This window comes from Melospiza georgiana, chromosome 33 (genome assembly GCF_028018845.1).
Source record: "Melospiza georgiana isolate bMelGeo1 chromosome 33, bMelGeo1.pri, whole genome shotgun sequence".
NCBI classification, from domain to species: domain Eukaryota; kingdom Metazoa; phylum Chordata; class Aves; order Passeriformes; family Passerellidae; genus Melospiza; species Melospiza georgiana.
This window is the reverse complement of record NC_080462.1, coordinates 2,317,970-2,337,616: the sequence shown is the minus strand read 5'-3', so window position 1 is coordinate 2,337,616 and position 19,647 is coordinate 2,317,970. Positions and strand designations below refer to the sequence as shown.

The 19,647-nt window shown below is 58.7% G+C and overlaps 2 protein-coding genes across 3 annotated transcripts; both read right to left on the bottom strand.

The window, feature by feature from the left end:
• Window positions 1-4,982, bottom strand: TARS2 (threonyl-tRNA synthetase 2, mitochondrial). The gene is made up of 18 exons (XM_058042652.1): window positions 4,926-4,982; window positions 4,595-4,809; window positions 3,934-4,057; window positions 3,737-3,858; window positions 3,546-3,663; window positions 3,369-3,430; window positions 3,206-3,284; window positions 2,976-3,119; window positions 2,802-2,900; window positions 2,342-2,508; window positions 2,105-2,267; window positions 1,894-2,031; window positions 1,744-1,821; window positions 1,569-1,669; window positions 1,178-1,279; window positions 813-885; window positions 620-734; window positions 1-189 (listed from the first exon to the last, which is right to left on the bottom strand). Exons 1-18 carry the CDS (start codon window positions 4,980-4,982, stop codon window positions 41-43), a joined length of 2,106 nt encoding a protein of 701 aa, XP_057898635.1. The 3' UTR covers window positions 1-40.
• Window positions 4,983-5,191: 209 nt separating this feature from the next.
• On the bottom strand, window positions 5,192-19,313 carry RPRD2 (regulation of nuclear pre-mRNA domain containing 2). 2 transcript variants are annotated; one of them, XM_058042730.1, is made up of 11 exons: window positions 19,088-19,313; window positions 14,912-15,041; window positions 14,567-14,667; window positions 13,441-13,515; window positions 12,154-12,206; window positions 11,585-11,711; window positions 11,048-11,223; window positions 10,169-10,454; window positions 9,641-9,916; window positions 9,258-9,461; window positions 5,192-8,698 (listed from the first exon to the last, which is right to left on the bottom strand). In XM_058042730.1, exons 1-11 carry the CDS (start codon window positions 19,311-19,313, stop codon window positions 6,045-6,047), a joined length of 4,308 nt encoding a protein of 1,435 aa, XP_057898713.1. In that variant the 3' UTR covers window positions 5,192-6,044. The 2 variants fall into 2 exon arrangements, with proteins under 2 accessions (XP_057898713.1, XP_057898714.1); XM_058042731.1 differs by lacking the exon at window positions 13,441-13,515.
• Window positions 19,314-19,647: the final 334 nt, after the last annotated feature.

The following is a 19,647-nucleotide window of genomic DNA, read 5'->3' as shown; positions in this document are numbered from 1 at the left end:
GTTTATTGAGTTGGGGGGTCCCGATAGGAGCGAGGAGGGGTCAGAAGCGCTGCTCGGCGTCGGGAACGCGGCTGTCCCTGAGCTCCTGCAGCCGCTGCAGCACCCGGGGCAGCTCCAGCTCGCCGAGCTGCCGGTTCTCCCGGCTGCGGACGCTGACGGTGCCGCGCTGCCGCTCCCGCCGCCCCACCACTGCGGGGGCACGGCCGTCAGCGGGGGAAAACGGGGGGTCCGAGCCCCCCGACCCGCACAGGCACCCCCCAAACACAGCACACTCCAGCGGGGTCCCAGGGCAGGGATTTGGGGGGGGTCCCAGAACAGTCCAGGGGGGTTAAAGGTGGTCCCAAAGGGGGTGGGGGTCTCAGAGGGGTCCCTAAAACGCTCCTGGAGAGGTCCTGAGTGGGTCTCAGGGGGTGCTGGTGAATTCCCAAGGGGGGATTGAGCTCCTGGGGGGTCTCAGCAGATTCCTGAGGGGGTCTCATAATGGGGGCTCCCAGGGGATTCAGGTTTGCTCCCCAGCAGCACCCAGGATGTGGATGGGGGTGTCCAGCCAGTCCTGGGGGGCTCCAAGGGGGTCCCAAGGGGGTCCCGGGGGGGTTCTGGGGCTCTGCCCCACCCTTACCCAACTGGAAGTTGTAGTGGGCGAGTTGGGCCCGGCGGATCTTCCGTGCCAGGGTGGTGCCGGGGTCCCCGTCCAGGTCAGCCAGGAGGCCCCCCCTCCTCAGCACTGCCTGCACCTGCACCCCCAGAGTCAGTGTGGGGCGGTTTGGGGGGTCACAGGGGATGGGGGAGCACGGGGGGGGTCACACACTCACCTCCCGGGCATAGTCCTCGACCTCGGGGGTCTGTGGGATGACCATGGCCTGCAGTGGGGACAGCCAGAGCGGCCTGGGGGGCACCAGGGGTCACCGGGGGTGACACGCAGGGAGGGGGTGCCCCAAGGGCTGCAGGGGTGCCCCCAGCATGGAGGAACCCCAAAGATGGAGGTAACTTGGGGATCCGGAGAGCGTTCCTGGGGATTGAGTGTCCCCAAAACTGGGGAGTGTCTGTCCCAGCATGGGGCAGGGGTGACACTGGGGATGAGGGGGCCCACACAACTGGGGGTTCTGTCCCAGGGATGGGGGCTGTCTGAGGGACTGGGGGTGAGCTGTGGGCTGGTTTTGGGGTCCCCCTCACTCACCATCTCCCGCCGTAGCTCTCGGCCAGCACGGCCACCATGCGCTCCACGGAGCCCAGCACAGCCCGATGGATCAGCACCGGCCTCGCGGGGCCCCCGCTGGGGCTGGGGGGAAACGGGGGTCAGGGGGACCCCTTGTCCGAGTCCTGACACCCCCAAATCCCCAATTCTGCCTTCCCCACCCCAGTCCTGACACTCCCCAAAATCCTGACCCCCCCCAGCCCCATTGCTGCCCCTCCCTCCCAATCCTGACCCCCCTCCCAGCCCCAATTCTGACATTTCCCAATCCCAATCCTGCTCCCCCAGCCCCAACCCTGATCCCCCCACAACAATCCTGAACCCCAGCCCAATCCTGGCCCCCACAAATCCCCCAGTCCTGCTCCCCTCCCAATACCTGGCATATTCCAGCTCGAATCTCTCAGGCATCTGGAAATCCAGCTGGATGGTGCCACACTGGTGGTGCCTCCCCAGAGCATCCCTGATCCGGATATCGATCTGGTGGGAATCAAGAGGTGCCAGAAGGGTCCTGGTTTGTCCCTTTAGGGACCCCCCCTCCCCAAATTCCTCACCTTGGGCCCATAAAAGGCTCCATCCCCCGGACTCAGCTCCCAGGGCTGCCCGAAATTCCTCAGGCTCCGCTCCAGCTGCTGCAGGGGTGGGTTGGGAGGGTCAGGGGGGCACAGAGCAGGGGGCACCACACAGAGGGGGCATCGTCCCACCTGCTCTGCACGATCCCAGGTTTCAGGATCCCCCAGGAATCCATCGGGACGCGTGGCCAGGGCCAGGCGGAAGGAGAAGCCCAGGACGGCGTAAACGGCGCGGATGAAATCCAGCGAGGAATCGATCTCGCTCTCCAGCTGGGAAAGGCACGTCAGGAGGGGCAGGGGGCACATTCTGGGGGGCACAGGGAGGGCTCGGGGGCACAGACACCTGCTCCAGGGTGCAGAAAATGTGAGCATCGTCCTGCTGGAAGCGCCGGACCCGCGTCAGCCCCGTCAGGGTCCCGGGGGGCTCGTTGCGGTGCAGGACCCCGAAATCCGCCAGGCGCAGGGGCAGCTCCCGCCAGGAGCGCGGCCGGTGGGCGAACATCAGGCTGGGGACGGACGGACAGACAGACAGGCTGCCCCCAGGAGCCCCCCCCGGGCACCCCAGGGCCGCCTGACTCACCAGTGGGCCGGGCAGTTCATGGGTTTGAGGGACAGGGTCTCGGGGGCGGCAGGGACGGAGAAGATGTGGGGGCTGTAGTGCTGCCAGTGCCCCGAGAGCTCCCAGAGCCGGGGGCTGAACAGGTTGGGGGTCACCACCTCGCTGAAGCCCCTGGCCCGGTACTCGCTCTGTGGGGACAGGGACAGGGCAGGACATCAGCTGAGCCCCGCAGCATCGGGCATGGGGGGCTGCAGGGACTGGAAGGGTGGGCAGAGGGGTCTGGGTGTGAGGGGATGGGGTGCAGTGGGGTCTGTGGGGCACAGCCATGGTGGGGATGGGTGCAGTGGGGTCTGTGGGGCACAGCCATGGTGGGGATGGGGTGCAGTGGGGTCTGTGGGGCACAGCAGTGCCCAGCTGGGGTGGGGATGGGGTGCAGGGGGGTGTGGGTGATGTGGTGACAGGAAGATGATGGGGGTCATACCCGGATAAACTCCACCAGCGTGTTGTACACGTGGGCACCACGAGGCAGGAAGAAGCAGCTGCCAGGGCTGAACTTGTGGAAGAAGAAGAGCTCCTGATCCTGCAGGACCCAGGGAGTTACTGGGGTGACCCCCATGGCTCTGAGGGCCCCCCCAGCCCCGGGCAGGGCTCCCACCTTGCCGATCCTGCGGTGATCCCGCTGAGCCGCCTCCTCCTGCGCCCGCTGCCACCGCTCCAGCTCCTGGGCGCTGGGGAAGGCCACGGCGGCCACACGCTGCAGGGACTGACCCCCGGCTCCCCCCCAGAGCGCAGCCGAGCTCTGTGGGCACAGGGGGACATCAGAGGGACAGCGGGGACCCCACCCAAGAGCAGGGCAGGGCACAGGGACCCCCACCCCACACCCACCGTGAGCACCCGCAGGGCTCCGATCAGCCCCGTGTGCCGCAGCAGGGGCCCGGGGCACAGCTGGAGCAGGGGGCCACACCTGAGGGAGGAACAGACAGATGTGGGGACAGCTGTGGTGACAGCTGAGGTGACACAGGGCCACCCCACGTGTCCCTGTGCTCACCTGTACACCGTGGCCGTGGGGGATGTCACCTCCTCGAGCTGCTGCAGCTGGAAGGCGTTGTGCTGGGGAGGGACAGGGAGGTGGGTGATGGGGGCTCGGTGACATTAGAGAGGTGACACTGAGGGTCCCAATGTCCCCAGAATGGCCTCCCATGACACTCTGGGGAGGGGGACACACCTTGAGCAGCTCAGCCAGCTGCTGCCGCGAGGCCTCGAGGCGCTCGAAGCGGTGCCGGGCACGGGCGAACGTGGCACAGGCCTCCTCCAGCAGCGGCAGCTCCGCGCTCTGCACCGTCCTGGGGACACGGGGACACGTTGGGGACACGCTGGGGACACCCCAGGGACCCTGCAGCACCTGCCCAGCCCTACCTGCTGCCCATGTGCACGTCGCAGAAGAAGCCATCCTCGGTGGCCTGGCTGCTGCAAAGCGTGGCCCCAAAAATCTGCTCTGTCACTGCCCCCAGGACGCAGGCACTGGAGCGCCAGAAAGCCTGGGGGGACATTGGGGACACGGGGGCTGTGAGGAGAGCCAGGTGCAGGTTCGGCCCCCCAGACCCCAGGCTCACCTCCCGCCCCTCAGGTGTGGAGAAGTCGAGCAGCTCCAGGTCGGTGTCACCTTCCAGCGGCCGGTCCAGGTCCTGGAGGGTCCCATTCACCCGGGCCACCAAGGCCACCTGGGCCAGGCCAGCCCTACAGGGACACCAGAGACACCGTGGAGACACTGTGGGGAACCTGTGGGGACTCTGTGGGGATCATGAGGACGTGGTAGGAACCCCACAAAACTCGTGGGGACTCTGTGGGGATCACGGGAGCACCACAGGGACACTGTGGGCCCTGCAGACCTTGTGGGGGCTCTGAAGGGACCATGGGGACACAGCAGGAACCCCAGGAACCTTGTGGGAACCACAGGGACATTGTGGAGACCCTGTGAACCTCGTGGGGACTCTGTGGGGATCACGGGGACACTACGGGGACATTGTGGAGACCATGAGAACCTCATGGGGACTCTTGGGGATTATGGGGACACTGCAGGCCCTCCAGACCTTGTGGGGACTCTGTGGGGATCAGAGGGGCACCATGGGGACATTTGGACCCCGCAGGCCTTGTGGGGATCAGAGGACACCACGGGGACACTGCGGACCGTGCAGACACCCTGAGGGGCCCGCAAACCTTGCCGGGACACTGCGGGGACCCCCGGGGACAGCGTGGGAAGCCCTCGGGCCGTACCCGAGCTCCGTGGCCACCTGGAACGGGGTGGTTTGCAGGGCCCGGCCGGGCAGGCGGCGCCCGCCGGGCAGCGCGATGCGGATCGGGGTCCCCGGAGCGAGGCGGCCGCTCCCGGTGCCGCCGCCCGCACCATCCCCGGGCCCGTCCCAGCGCTCCGCCGCCGCCGCCCGCAGCCGCTGGAAGAGCCGGAGGCGCTCGGGCTCCGGCCCCGACACCTGGGGACGGGAATCACGGCGGGGTCACCGGGCCGCCCTTGGGACTCAGGGCCCGGGGGAAGCGGGCAGGGGTGGGGCGGGAGGGGGATGAGGGGTCCCGGGGTCCCCGAGCGCACCCGGTGTCGCCGCGGGGCTCCCGCCAGCAGCAGCCGCGAACCGGCGCGTGTGGACATGGCCGAGGCTCCGCCCGTTCCGCCGGAACCGGGGATGGGCCTCCGCAACCCCCCCCGCGGAAGCCGCGTTGGACTCGCCCGCCAGTGCGGCAGCGCCGCAGCCAGGACGGAACCATGGAGGGCGCGGGGGGGGGGGGGGGAAGAGCCGCACGAACCCCTCAAAGCGAGGGTGAACGCGAGAAAGAACGGACCCGCCAAGGGTTGTTTGGTAGTTTTTATGCAGATCCTGAAGCCCACACCGGTATCAAACAGGTACGATGGAGGCAACTAAAAACCAACAAAAAAATAATTAAAATAAAATCAAGTAAAATCCCAACTTCATATAAAAGCCGCGGGGGCGGCTCTGGGTGTAAGGGGGGGACCCCTCTGAGGCCCCGCCGGGCTCCGGCTGCGTGTGGTGAACGATCCCGGAGGGAATTAAAAAGTGATTGCTATATACACACACGTAGAAAGTCAACAGTGATCCCGGGGGAAAAAAACAAAACAAAACAAAAAATCCAAAGATCCCCAAATGAACCCAAACCCAACCAAAGTCTTCCCAAGCAGGGGGACAGGCTTGGGCCTTCTCGCTGCCAGTCCCGTGGAGCTCCGAGGTGGGTTTGGGTGGGTTCCTCGACCCTTTTTTTGCCTTGTTTTGGTGCTTTTGGCAGACAGGAGGAACAGGGAGGTCTCCCCTCCCTGCAGCAGCAATTTGGGGATCGGCTGGAAACCAACACCCCAACACCACTCAGTGCTCCTCTCGAAGCTTTCAGAGTTTTTCCTTTTTTTTTTTAATTTTTTGTCTTAACTCTTTCAACTACTACCGAAGGTTTTATTTAACAGCAACGTGGCTTCTTCTCGTTAAAACATCAGTTTTGTGTCTTGTTTTCTTGTCTCACCCAATGCTGGGGGTGGGCGGGGAAGGGGGCTGGGGCTAGAACCAACCGAAAAGTACAGAACATTTAATTTAGGAGAAGGTTACAGGAATCGTTGAGGGGAGGGAAAAAAAAAAAAAAAAAGAGAAAAAAAAAAAGAAAAAAAAAAAAGAAGAAAAAAAAAGAAAGGGCAGCCCCGGGAGCTGCGTCAGTACCGGGGAGGGAAGAAGGGGCGCTTGGGGGTGAAGAAGGGAGCCCCCCCTCTGCCGAAGGGCGGCCGCGGCCGCTTCAGGCTCTGGAAGGGGTCTCTGCCGCCGAAGGGCTCCCGCGGGCGGAACTCGGCGCGGGGCGTGCGGAGCAGGACGGAGCCGCGGCCCCCGGACGGCTCCCGGTGCCCGGGGGGGCCCAGCCCGCGCGCGGCCCCCGCCAGCTGCTCCCGGGGCAGGGCTCCGGGCCCCGCGGGCTCCCGGGAGCGGGGCAGCGGCTCCCGGGCCTGCGCCCCCGCCCCGAAGTGCTCCTTGAGCGTCCCTTGCATCGTACCGTGCTCCTTGGGGAAGGCGCCGTGCTCCAGCGGGGGCGGCGCGGGGAACGGGACCCCGCCGTGCTCCCCGGCCGGCGGCGGCTGCGCGGGGAAGGGGACCCCGCTGTGATCCCCGGGCACCGGGGGCGGCGGGGGCGTGGGGAACGGGACCCCCGCGTGCTCCACCGAGGGGGGCGGCGGCACGCCGTGGGGCAGCGGGAGCGGCGCGGGCGTTTCCTTGGAGAAGGGGTTGGCGTGATCCACCGACGGCATGCGGGGAGGGACCGGGTGGTCCCTCGGGAAGAGGCCGCCGTGGTCCTTGGCGGGAGCGGGCGGGGGCACGGCGGGCGGCCCCACGGGCTCCCGCGGGAAGGGGTTCCCGTGCTCCAGGGGCGGCGGGGCGAGGGGCGGCGGCGGCAGGTGGTGCTCGAAGGCGGAGCTGAAGTTGTTCGTTCGGAAGTTGTTGACGCTCTCCGGGAAGGGCGGCACGTGCTCCTTGTAGGGCCCCGGGAAGCCGCCCATGCCCGGCAGCTCCGAGGAGCCCGCGGGGCCGTTGTCGAAGGCGCCCCCGCCGCTGCCCAGCTCGAACCAGCCCGCCCGGCTCCCCTCGCGCCCGTGGCCCCGGCTGCCCTTGCCCAGCACCCGGATGGACTCCACGGTCTGGATGGGCTCCCCCGACATGCCCCGGCTCGAGGCGTTGTGGTAGCCCAGCGTCTCGATGGGAGCCCCCTTCTCCTCGGTGCTGTCGGGCAGGTCCAGGCAGGAGGAGGAGACGCGGGTCTCGATGCGGTAGTGCTCCTCCGGCGGCTGCGGCTCGCCCTTGGCGGCCCCGGACAAACTCCCCGCCTCGCCGGAGCCGCTTTTGGGAATCTGCCCAAAATGCTTCTCCTCGGAGGGTTTGCGGGAGGCGTTTTTGAGCATGTTCTTGAACTCGATGGTGGAGGTGGCGGAGATGGAGGAAGCCAAGGGTTTGTCCCCGCTCCCGGCGGGCGCTCGGCTGGCGGGGCTGGGGAGGGCGTTCTGGGGAGAGAAGAGCGAGGAGCGGTGGGGAAGCGCGTGGGGCGAGTCCGAGTATTGCTTCTGCGGGAGGCCGGCCTTGGGCAGGCTGCTGTGGTTGGAGTCTGGCGTGAAGAACACGTCGTTCTTGCTGGGAGATGGGGAACCATCCGAGGCCGAGTCCTTCCCCCTGCGGCCGTAGCTCCCAAACATCCCCGGGGACGAGGCCAGAGGGTCACAGCTCTCGCTCTGATCCAGGATGGACCTCATGGCCGGGGGGAAGGATGGCTTCACACCGAACTCCTGCGAGCGCTGCCCGTAGCTGGACAGCACTGGCTGGTACTCTGCAGAATCGGGGAGTTTACTCGATTTCAGGATAGACTTGACCGGCTTCTTCTCCAGGTTCAGCATGGCCGAGGGCGGCGGCCCGGAGTAGTCGAAGTCACGGTAATCCTCGTCTTCTTGGAAAGATGTATCTGGGTAAAACTTCTCCTGGGAGGAGTCCATCAAGGAGGAGGGCATCTCCCTGCTGTCCACAGGTGGCTTGTACAGGCTGGCCGGGGACTCCCTGCCGAGGCCGAAGGGCCGGTAGCCGTGCACGGAACTGGGAAGTTCTTGGGAATACCCATCATCCCGGCCCTGCAGAGGAGACCTTGTGCTGCTGGGAGTTGAGGAACCGGGGCTCATGATTTTTGACAGCAGGGAGATCGTGTCGACGTTGCTCGACGTTGGCTTGTCCATCATCTCGTCCTGGGTGGGCGTCCCGCTGCGCTCGTCGCGCACCGGCGTCCCGTCCACATTGTCCATGGAAGTGCTGGTGGGACCACGCTGGAAGTCAGAGCTGTGACTCTCCGTTGCCATGCTGGACCCCAAGCTGCTGAGGATGGGAATATTCAAGTTCAGGCCACTGAAGCCGGGATTTCCCTTCAGGAAATTGTGTATCTTCATCTCCAAGCTGGGAGAAGGGGGTTCCGATTCCAGCTTGGCTTTTGAAATTTCGGAGGATTGACTCAGTGAGGTTTCTGTGGGCAAAAGGGAGGAAGGACTGGTAGGGTGGGAACTGGAAAATCCCAGGGAATTAGCTGGTGGCTTAAAACCAGAGCTTGACAGTGCTGGGGTATGTCCGACGGGAGCCTTATTGACTGAAGTGGAGGAAACCTCTGCGGTGGTTGAGTTTGGAGAATAACCAAAACTTTTGGCTATAAAGGACTGTGGATTGGAAGGAACATTCCTCCCCTTCAAGCACGGCACGGTTGTGTTGGCTGGCGATGCCGAGGTGCTCTGTGAGGCAGCTTCTCCTGACTGAACCGTGTTTCCAGCCACGCTCTGCAGCAAGGACGACAGCCCTGCAAAACACAACTGCTGCATCAGGGACTGAGGGCAGGGGAAAATCACCCCAAGGCTCCTGTGCTGGCACTTTACACCCCCCAGTCTCCAGCCATGAAGAGGACTGGATTCTGCTGCTCCCAGTGAGGTGCAACATTCTGCCAGAGGCTTGGATTGATGTACAAACATAAATTACACCATCGAGTCAGGTGGGTAGGAACTCGTCCTGGTCTGCAGCCAGGAGTGGGGAAACCTGCCCTGCTGGCCAGGTGACCGTGGCAAGGTGCCAGAGCAGGAGCAGAACCTCTTGGTCTCCTGTCCTGTTCAGGGAATGTTCCAGATACGTGTGATTCAGCCACAGCACAAGCAGCGAGTACAGGGAAGTGACAAATCTCACTGGTCCGTGACACCTGAGCTACCTGACAAAGACACCCACACGTGCCAGAGACGTAAAACATGTCCAGTGAACACTCCATTTCCTCCCTGAGTTCTCACTTTAGGACAAGCAGAGCAGCACGTTTCAGCCTGGCCACTGCCCTCAGAGCCCTGCCAGCCCTGCCCCAGCACCCACCCCAGTACCTTGCAGCGCTGGCGCCGTCTGAGTCTGGGTTTTGGAGAGAGCTGACAGAATGCTTTCCGGAGTTATCTCAACTTTGGAGAGAATATTTGCTAATGGATTCGAAGGAGCAGATGGGGTTCCCAGGACAGGAGTCTTCAGGCCACTGGTGAGAGCTGAGGGGCTGGTCGGGGTCCCTGGCGAAGGTCTCGAGGCGGGACTCACACCTGGGGCAGGAGCACACAGCACTCACCTGAGCTGCTCTGGCAACACAAGTGACTCAGGCTCCCCACAGGCACAACCAGACCTCTGAGAGCAGCAACTCCCTCATGTTTATTTTGAGATAATTAAAGGTTTGAATGATCACCCAGCTCCGTTAGTGCCCACAGCCCAGCTCTGCACCCACCTGTGCTCTTCATCACCGACGTCAAACTGCTCAGGATGGAGCTGATCTTGGCCAGGTCCACGTTGGCCAGGTTGGGTAAGGCAAGTGCTGGTGCCAGAGGGATGGGAGCTGTGCTCACCACCTTTGGAGCTGGGGGTGTTGGAGGGGCTGGGGCTGGCGTGGCCGCTGTCCCCGAGGCTGTGGCGGCTGCAGCAGCCGATGGCACCGCTTTGGGGACACTCTCAGTCTTGGCAGGGGCCGGGGCTGGAGCTGCCTGTTTGTCCTTCCTCTCCTCCACTGCGGCACAGAGGGGGAAACAAAAGCAGAAAGGTCACTCAGTCCCCTCAAAAGGACTCAGGGAACATCAATTCTGATTCCCACAGATGTAAAAACATCTCTGACAAGTGTTTTGGGAGATGGAAATGATCACTGTGGAACTAGGAGATTCAAACCCTACAGCCCCAGCCCAGGCTTTGTGCCTCCTCCACATCCCAAATGAAGCTGGAAAAGCCTGGTTTCCTCTTTCATTCCCACAGCACAATCACATACCAATGATTTTAGACGTATCATCCTCCACATCAGAGAGCTCCATGTCCTCCACATCCCGATTATCCGTCGCAGGCTCTGGAGAAACCATCTTGCGTCCTGCAGCCGCGGGAGAGCGGGCGCTGCTCTCCTCCCCCATGCCCTGGAAAGGGGACTCGGAGCCCGTGGGAGATGGAGCATCCATGCTGGGAGAAGGGACAGGAGACTCCTCGGGATCAGGGAGGGTTGCTTTCAGCTGGTCCAGCTTCTTCTTCAGGTTGCTCACTCGGTTAGCAAATGTCTTATAGGCCTAAGGAAGGAAGGACACTGGACTGGGGATCTTTCATGCCTCAGTCACTTCCTTAAGGAAGCAACACAAAGCCTGAGAAAACCCATTCCAAATCCCTGGACCCTGCAGTGGTGAGAACTCAGCTTCTCACAGGGCAACAACCACAAGAAGTGGGGAGGATAAAACCTTTTTCCACTGACTTAAAACAATTTTCATAACCCCCCATATTTTAACAAATATGTTCTGCCCATCTGGGGCATTTGGCAGGTTCTGGAGGGTGCTGGTTGTTTTTGTAACACTTTACTGCTGTCCTTTCTTTGCTCATCTAGTTCTCATATCAATCCCAAGTTTCTAGAATTCAGGATTTGTCACACTAACTGTAATTTTGCCCCGTTTAAGAATCTAGAGGGTATCCAACATTCCAGCAACACACACAAACTGAATTTCCAATTGCTGCATTCTGAGAGCATATCCTTGTCTCACCCAAAGCTTCCATTTTGCTCTCTTTGGAAACCACCCTTAAACCAACCCAACAAACTTTTTAATTTGGGAATAAAGAGATGAGGCATTTTTCAGACTCTGAGGTGTGGAGGATCCAGAAAAGTCACACTTACATTTGCCACCACCTTGACTTCCTTGTACTGTGCCTCGTAGAATATTCCAGCGTTCTCCAGCGCCTCGGTGAGCGAGGGGCCGTTCTTCACTTGCTTGTCCAAACCATTGACAAACTCCTCCAGCTTTGAACTTGCCTCTTCAAACTCCTTGGAGAACTTCTTCCCTCCTGTTTTATCTGCAGGGAGATGAACACCATGGAAATGAGGCAAAGCACACAAGTGTGGCGGCAATGGCAGCACCCAGGGTATTGGGACAGTGGAGCTGCACAATCCCAGATCATCCACTGGGATCTGCAAGGGTGACCAGGGCCTGGTTGCTGGTAAAGTTTTGGTTTTCAGACAGTCATTTGCTTGGTCTGAGCTTTACACCTGAGAATTTCCACAGAAATCCCACCTAGCCAAGATTTTTGGCTCCTGATTGCTGGTTCTTAGCCTCACTCTGAAATTCTGGCATTTTCCACACATAAATTCTGGCATTTCCCTTCTTGACAGAACTGAGGAGCTCCCACAACACCTTCAGTGCCCTCAGGGCTTTACCTTTCAAGCACTTGAGTGTCTCAGTGCTGCAGACATCCACCCTCATAGTGGAAAGCTGCTTCTCCTTGAGCTCTATCTGATCCTCTGAGCGTTTGTACAGCAGCAGCTCATCAATGAGGGACTGGGGCTGGAAAAAAGCAAACAGGAAAAGCTTCCTCATCACATTCCAGGGAACACAAGCCCTGCCTCTGCTCCAGACTGCTTCCAAGCAAGAGCTAACCCAGGAACCACGTGGAGCCTGGGATTTTTAACCTCAAATTTCACAATGAGCAAACCTGGGCTCAGGCAGGAGCTGCAAATCCACAAATCTCCTGATTATTTACTCCCCATTTCACCCTACAGGTGCCTCTGCATTTCACAACATGTCCCTCTCTGTCAGGGGACTGAGTTTAGACCAATTTCTTGCCACCAACTCCTCAGCCACCTCTTCACAAGGATGTCCTGGGCTTGCCCAGACCCTCCCCGTGTCAGCCCCACTGTTCCAGGTGATTCTTGGGCCTGGGGTCACCCCACATGCAAACCCCAAGGTGGGGGTCAGTGCCATGGATCACTTCCACTCACAGACTTACTCGGAATTCAGCAACAATCTTGGACTTCAGAGCAGCTTTGGGGTTGGTGGAGGCTGTGGGGAAATAGAGAAATTGTGAAGAAGTCAAGGAACTGCCTCCCCATGGCAAGTCAGTCACAAAAGGCAGCCTAATAGAAGATATCTGAAGATAATTCCATGTGTTACCCATCACATCCTCCCCTCCATGCAGGTGTCCCTCAGTGCTCCAGGCTCCCGGCAGCTCATGGGGACATGGACAGGCACAGCTGGGTTGGGACTGAGCTCAACAAGTGACACTGCTGCTGTTTAACATGCTCTCAACATTTCCTGGGCACACCTTTTCCTCAGGAAGACAAGTCCCTGCAAGGTCAATCTAACAGCTTTATCCAAGGAGTTACAGCTCTCTGCAAGGAAGGGAATGTTATTCCCCAAGTGCCAGACCTGGAGCTGCCACGGAGCCCAGGTTCCCTGTGGGCAGAGCTCCCCTAGGTCTGACCATGCCCAGAGCTTTGACAACTCTCACACCTGGTTACAGGGTTGGGGGGATGAATCCTGCTGGCAAGAGACTGAATCCATCAGATTGTGGTCAAAACAGGAGAAACAGGAAAGAAGAAATGAGCTGATGAGAAGCAAAGCACTAAACCCTCCATCCACGCTGGACACAGCCCAGTTCTGTCTGGGAAAGCAGCTTCTGGTTTGTTAAACCCAGGAATAAACACTCCCAACTCTTTTAATCTTCTGCTGTCACACCTGATGTCCCACACATCACACCTGGTGTCCCATGGCCATACCTGGTGTCCCACATGTCACACCTGACACGTCACCACCTCTGCGGGGACCACTCAGGGTGTTGGTGCAACGTGAGATCATTAAAGTCACTCTGTTTACAATAAATTCTCTCCTGCTGCTCTGGGCTCTGCACTGTCACATGTCACATCCTGTCCCTGCACTGCTCCAGGTTCCTCCTCCCAGCCCAGCCTGCTGGGGCAGTTCCTGAGCATGAAGGGAATGTCCATCTCCTCCTCCTCTCTGTCTTCTCTCCATCTCTGACCAGTCTAAGAGCAGATTCCAAGAGGTTCCACCAGCTCCTTCCTCTCCTGTCCACAACCTCTGCTCTCATATCTTATTTCTGCCACATTTCTTTTCTTTCCAAAGTCTTTTTTTCTACCAACACCTCCTTGGTGTGCACATCTTGGGGCCCTTGTGAGCCTGCAGGCTCAGCTGGCTCAGCCCACTCTGGGCTCAGCCCTTCTGCTCCTTGAGCAGCCAATTTCTGCATTAGTGCACAGAGTTCACAGTGGTTCCTTACTTTGTGATTTCTTCCACGGCTTATTCGGTTTGTTCAGAGACTCTTTCAGCTGCTTCTGAGTTTTGAAAGTGGTACCTGGAAAAACATTTCATTTTTGGCAGTCTGGCATTATGGGATTCCTGTCAAAATCTTGGGTTTTGGTGCCATACAGTTGCACGGTGAAAGAGTGAACAGAAATTTGTTTTAAAATACCTCGACCAACTTCCTTAGAGGAGCTGCTGGATGCCCAAGAGAACCTCAGTTTACTCAGGAATGCAGCAACCTGGGGGTGGTCTGCCATTTTTAAATCAAGTTTCTGTTTGCCCTTACACTAAGGCAGTTCAAAAAAAATCACAGTAAAAAGGGAAAACACACAGAAATCTAAAAATGAAACTCTTTAGGAAGGCTGTAATGGAATCACCGTCAAACAGACAAGTGCTGCTCACTGGGAAAGCAGCCACGATACCTGATTTACCTGGAACCTCACAGACCTTGTTTTCAAGTCCCAGAAATGAGCCATTTCAGAGCAAAAAGCACAAAGGTCACTTCTCAGCATGCAACACCCAGCTCCAGCCTGTCCTCGTGCCACAGCCCGACCCAAGACACCACATTGCTCCTGCTGTGATGGCCACTGACCCTCAGACCACACCCGAGGGCCCCCTGAGCACCTGCAGCTCTTCCTGATGGGAGGAAAGCCAAACCCTGCACTGATTTCCACTGCTAATTCCTGGTTTTAACCAATTCCACGTGTTTTTCCTCTAGGCATTGAGGATTCTTCACCCTCCAGCTTTGCTCCTGCCTCTTCCTACCCCACAACCACCAGGCTATGAGTGAACAGCACAAGGAGGTAGAGCCAGAGCACCCTGGTCAGGATGTGCAGGATCATTTCAGCCTCATGTTCTGTTTGCTCTCAGCTGGAGCAGCTCCAGCTCATGTGAAAGAATTCCCAGCTGCCTCAAGAAAGGTACAAAAGAGGTAAAGCAGGAGAATCCAGCGCTGCTCACGTCCCACACTTGGTTGTGTTTTACAGCCTGTGCCAGGTGCAAATGCCCCTCATCCCCCTCAGTGACCCCAAACTATTTCTACAACTTCAGTGAGCTCACGTGGCAGTTGGTAAGGTGAGGAATGCAAAGGGTGAGTAACTTACTCAGTGCTTCTTTCAGGGCCAGAATGGTTTCCTCAGGGTACACGTTTCTGTCCTCCCAGATTTTGAAGATTCTTTCGATGGATTTGGAAACTGATGGGTCCCTGCAAGAGAAGAGTTCTTTACCCCATGGCTGCAGGACACTGGTGTGAGGTTTCCCTCACTTCACAGGATAATTTCACCCAAACCAGCCCCCTCTGCAAATTAAAACTCGGTTCATGCCCACACGTGGCTGTTCCAACAGAATCCTTGAAGTTCTGCTGATGTTTCTAGAATTTTCTGAAGAAAAATTCCCCCTTTTTGAGACACTCAGCCTCCCAACAGCCCATTAGTTCGTTCATTACTCACTTCACTAATGAAGCAGCCTCAGGAAGCACCTCTGCAAAGGTGTCCCTAAAAACAATGGCATTCTTCCTCTTGCAGTTCTGTATGACATCATTGGCCAAGTAAAAAAGGTTCAGCCGGTGAGGAAAAGCAGCTGAGGACAAAAGAAAACTGAGATCAGCATCAGGCACAGGCACCACAACAGGCACACCTTGATCCCAAAAGTTCAGCACTGCTCTGGGGGAAGTTTCAGGGTTTCCAAATTCCAGCAGGCAAACTTTGAGGACTAGAGAGGACATCTTTAATTTACAAATGATTTTCAGACTCCTCCAGCTGTGCTTGCTCCTCTGACCCTCCTGATGTTCAAACTGAGTTACTTCATCAAATCCCTTCCTTCAGGGGTGGGTGGGTAAACTTAGGAAACTCATTCACATGCAAATGATGGTAATGAGCTCCTTCACTTCACCAAAGGACACTGCCAAGGATTAAACCAGAGGAACAGTGCCAAGAGGTGTGCTGTCACCTCTCACCTGCAACCAGAATCACTTTTTATCTACAGATCCTCAATCCTCTTATCCTGCTTCATTTTCCAGCTGTCCCTGCCTGGGTGGAGCCATTTCCCACAGCCTGGCTGCACCTTGCAGCTCTCCAGGATTCCTCTGAGGAAGCTCAGCATCCTTCCTGCTCCAGAGCCCTTGGTGAGGAGCTCACCCCTCACTCACAACCGGGAAAAGCTCCCAGCAGAACCATTCCTGTGGCTGGAATGCCCTCCCAGCACGAGGGTGAGCTCCCAATGAAAGTTCAAGAGGAAGATCCTGCACAGGAGATCCTCCCCTGAGGGGAGCAGAGCTGAGGACACAAAAGGCTTGGCTCAGATGGGTTCTCCTCAGAGGTTGATGTCCTTAAGCCTCTCTGAGCCCCTGCCAGCAGCACTGGGCTCTCCTGGCACTGAGCCCTGAGCATCACTCCAGACTGGGGTGAGGAAGGGCACAGGGACAGGCCCTGCTCCTAAAGCCCTGCCCCAGGACACAGCACAGGCCTGAGAGTCACTGCCAGCAGCTGCTCACCCCCAATCCCACATGGAGCCCCAGTTCCACGTCCCAGGAGGAGATTTTGTCCCTGACCCTGCTCCTGTGGCCATGGCCACCTTATGGAATCACAGTTCTCACATCCAAGGAAGAGCTTTTATCCCTGATCCTGCTCCTCTGGCTACTGCCACCTCACAGAGCCCCAGTTCAGGAGCTTTTTATCCCTGATCCTGCTCCTCTGGTCACTGTCACCTCACAGAGCCCCAGTTCCCAAATCCCAGGAGGAGCTTTTGTCCCTGATCCTGCTCCTGTGGCCACGGCCACCTCATGGAACCCCAGTTCAGGAGCTTTTGTCCCTTATCCTGCTCCTCTGGCCATGGCAACCCCACAGAGCCCCAGTTCCACATCCCATGAGGAGATTTTATCCCTGATCCTGCTCCTCTGGCCATGGCAACCTCACAGAGCCCCAGTTCAGGAGCTTTTTATCCCTGATCCTTCTCCTCTGGCCACGGCCACCTCATGTTCTCATATCCCAGGAGAAGATTTTGTCCCTGATCTTTCTATTCTGGCCACTGCCACCTCATGGAACCCCAGTTCTCACATCCCAGGAGGAGCTTTTGCTTTTCCAGCACAGACTCAGCAAGCCAAGGATTTATGAGCAGAACCTGTTGCTCACAACCTGTGCCCTGAACATGCTGACAGGACAGGCTGAGATGGGTTTTCTGGAGCACACAGTGCTCTGCTCTGCCCTGAGGGCTGGGAATTCAGCTGGAGCAGGGCTGCACTCTGCCTGCTGCTCCAAAACAATCTGCAGCCAGCTCTCCCCAAAATGCCAGCCTCAATAATCTCTCAGATCATCATCCCACTGGAATGGGGCTCCTGTGATTTAGTTAAACCCAGCAATTCTCCTGCTGCTGCTCACCCTCCATCCCAGAGATGTTTCACTAGCAGACAGCAATGATTCCACACCTTAATAACATAAAATAGATTTAAAAAAATTCTAAACTTTTGATTCAAAGAATTATAAACCTTTGATACAAAGAATTCTAAACGTCTGATTCAAAGAATTCTAAACCTCTGATTTAAATGATCCAGGATCTACACAGCAGAAGGAAATCTGGAGCAGGGCTCCAGCCTGATGCTGACCATACAGAGCAAAGTTAGAGGCACAAGTTATGAACCAAAATACACCCACATCATACAGGAGGAATGCTGGGTCCAGAGGAAGGCTGTGGACATGATGCACAGAGAAAACCAAGTGTTTCTGGGTGCAATGGGATGTACCCAGTGAGTGAACAGCTCCTCTCAGCTTAAAGCAGGGAGGAAATGTGGGCAAAAAGGAAACTGCAGAGCTGAGCCCACTCCAAAGCAGGCACAATGGCACCAACAAAAATGGCATTTCAGAGTCTCTGGATGTGTTTAACTCACACTTAAACCCTCTGAGCAAACCCTCCTGCAGGGACACTCAGATTCCCATCAGGAATTTCCCAAAGGTGAAGATTCAGAAGGATGTCCTTGCAGGAATATTCCTGCTGGGCAGCTCTGGCTGGGACCAGCACGGCTCAGAAGCAAGATGCCAAAGCAACAGCAACATGGCAAACAGCAGCACCCCTGGTTTTCCTGAAAACACACAATTCTGTGCCCCAGAACCCCCCACCACATTCCCCCTCACCAGGAGGATCTGATGTGTTGGTAAGAGCTTTGGAGTTGAACATTTAAATGCTCAGAAATGAACCCAGGACCACCTGTGCTTGCTGTGGCTGGGACAGGGACTTCCCACAGTGAGAACTGTGAGGTCCTTGGGGAAGAGGATGAAGGAAAAAGCAGGGAAAAAAAACCCTATGGAAGCAGGGAATAACCAAACAATCAGGGGTCAGGGCACGGCAGCATCACAGCTGCTGTCAGGGGTGAGCAGGGTAGGATGGTGAAGAGACCTGCATAAAAGGAGAGGTGTGAAGGGAAACCATGAAAGAATTCCATAAAATCCAACAAAAATTCCAGGCTGTGGCCAAGGACTCAGGGCATGGAGGACCTGCAGGTGGGAACAGTTCAGTGGCTTCTGATGAAGGGGGGAAGGAGAGATGGAAGAGCACTGAGGGCCTCAGAAGAGCCAGGACAACTGTGAGAAGGCCACGTCCAGAGGAGCTGGCACGTCCCAAGGGGAGATGGGCTGGATTTTCTTCAGGGGACACGCACTTGGAGCAGAAGGGGAAGGATGATGAAGGATGAAGGAAGCCCCAAGGAGGATGCCACAGTGCCAAAGGGTGTCCAGGGGAGGGCGATTTCCAGGAGAGGTGGCAGTGACAGCAAGGCTGGAGGACCCAGGGCACCTCCTCAAAAGCTCTCACCTTCCTCCCCTAATTTCACAGAGTACAGACAAAACAGATCAAACTCTGGGGCAAGAGAATCTCCTGCATTCTGCACTAGTGCCTTGACAGTGAACCCCAACTCTCCCAAATTTTCCAAAAGGTTCAGCACACAACAGACAGACACTTTGGGATGGGAATGTTATCTCCACGTCCCTGCCAAGCAAAGCTTCCTTGAACTCCCACAGGAAGAGTCCAACCTTTCCCACGGCAGTGGAGATAACACCGCTGTGCTTATCCTCTTGCCAGCAGCAACCTTCTCCCTCCAGGCCAGGGCCACATCCTGCTGGGCACTGCAAAGCCCAGAGCTGCACCCACACTGTCCATGCCCACCCCGGGCTGCTGCAGGCACACAAACAGCTCCTTGAGCCCCCAGAGTGCTGCTTTAGGAGATCACGGATTCAGGAGCACAAAGGTGCCACCACTGAGGTGCACACCAGCGTGTTGTGTTCCTCCGAGGATGACACCGTGATGCACGCACGACAAGAAGGAATGTTTTCAAGTAAAAGGGACAGATTTAGAGGGGTGTCAGGAAGGAATTTTTCCCTGTGGGGCTGCCGAGGCCCTGGCACAGGTAGCACAGAACAGCCGAGCCTGCCCCGTCCCTGCAAGGGTCCAAGGCCAGGCTTGGAACAACCCGGGCTAGCGAAGGTGTCCCTGCCCACGGCACTGGACCGTTTTAAACCTTTCCAACCCAACGACGAGCCCGACCCTGCCCCGCTGCCGGTCCCCGAGTGCCCGGTGCGGGCTGGCCGCCGATGGCGGGGCCCCGTTCCGCCCCGGCCGCCCCCCGGCCCCGCACTCACAGCGGCGCAGCCACTTCATCCAGTGGTACACGATGGTGCTGTGGTGCCGCTTGTTCTCCAGGCACCACGAGGAGAGGCCCTGGATGGACTCCATCGTGTTGGTCACCGCCTGCAGCTTCCTATCGAGCGAGGCCTCGAGCGCGCCGGCCGCGGACGAGGCGGCGGCGGCCGAGGAGGAGGAGGAGGACGAGGAGGCCCGGCCGCCGCCTCCGCCGCCCGCCGCCATCTTCCCGCGCTGCTCGCGGCCGGGCCGCGCGGGGGGCGGCGGGGCGGCGCCTCACGGGGCGCAGGGAGGGGGGGCCCGGGGGGATCGAGCGGGCCCGGGGGGTGCTCGGGCGGTGCGAGGCGGTCCCGGCCTGGGGTGGGGGGAAAGGCTGGGCCCCGGCGGGTGCAAGAGGCGGTGGCGGCCCGGAGGGATCGCGGGGGGGACCCCCGGGTAGCGGCCGGGCGGTGCCGGTAGGCGGTGCGGGTAGCCGAGGCGGTGCCGGTACCGGAGGCGGTCACGGCCCGGCCCCCCCCGCGCGCGCCGCCCGCCCCCCCGCCGCCATTTTGTGACTCCC

What these genes read in the sequence shown, in the direction of transcription:
- TARS2 (XM_058042652.1), bottom strand. Translation starts at nt 4,982, where the DNA reads ATGTCCACACGCGCCGGTTCGCGGCTGCTGCTGGCGGGAGCCCCGCGG. An exon ending in GAGCCCCGCGGCGACACCGG is followed by an intron (nt 4,810 to 4,925) that starts GTGCGCTCGGGG and finishes TCCCGTCCCCAG; the next exon opens with GTGTCGGGGCCGGAGCCCGA. An exon ending in CCTGGGATCGTGCAGAGCAG is followed by an intron (nt 1,822 to 1,893) that starts GTGGGACGATGC and finishes CCACCCCTGCAG; the next exon opens with CAGCTGGAGCGGAGCCTGAG.
- RPRD2 (XM_058042730.1), bottom strand. Translation starts at nt 19,313, where the DNA reads ATGGCGGCGGGCGGCGGAGGCGGCGGCCGGGCCTCCTCGTCCTCCTCC. An exon ending in GATGAAGTGGCTGCGCCGCT is followed by an intron (nt 15,042 to 19,087) that starts GTGAGTGCGGGG and finishes TTTTGTCCTCAG; the next exon opens with CTGCTTTTCCTCACCGGCTG. An exon ending in AAGTCAAGGTGGTGGCAAAT is followed by an intron (nt 10,455 to 11,047) that starts GTAAGTGTGACT and finishes TTCCTTCCTTAG; the next exon opens with GCCTATAAGACATTTGCTAA.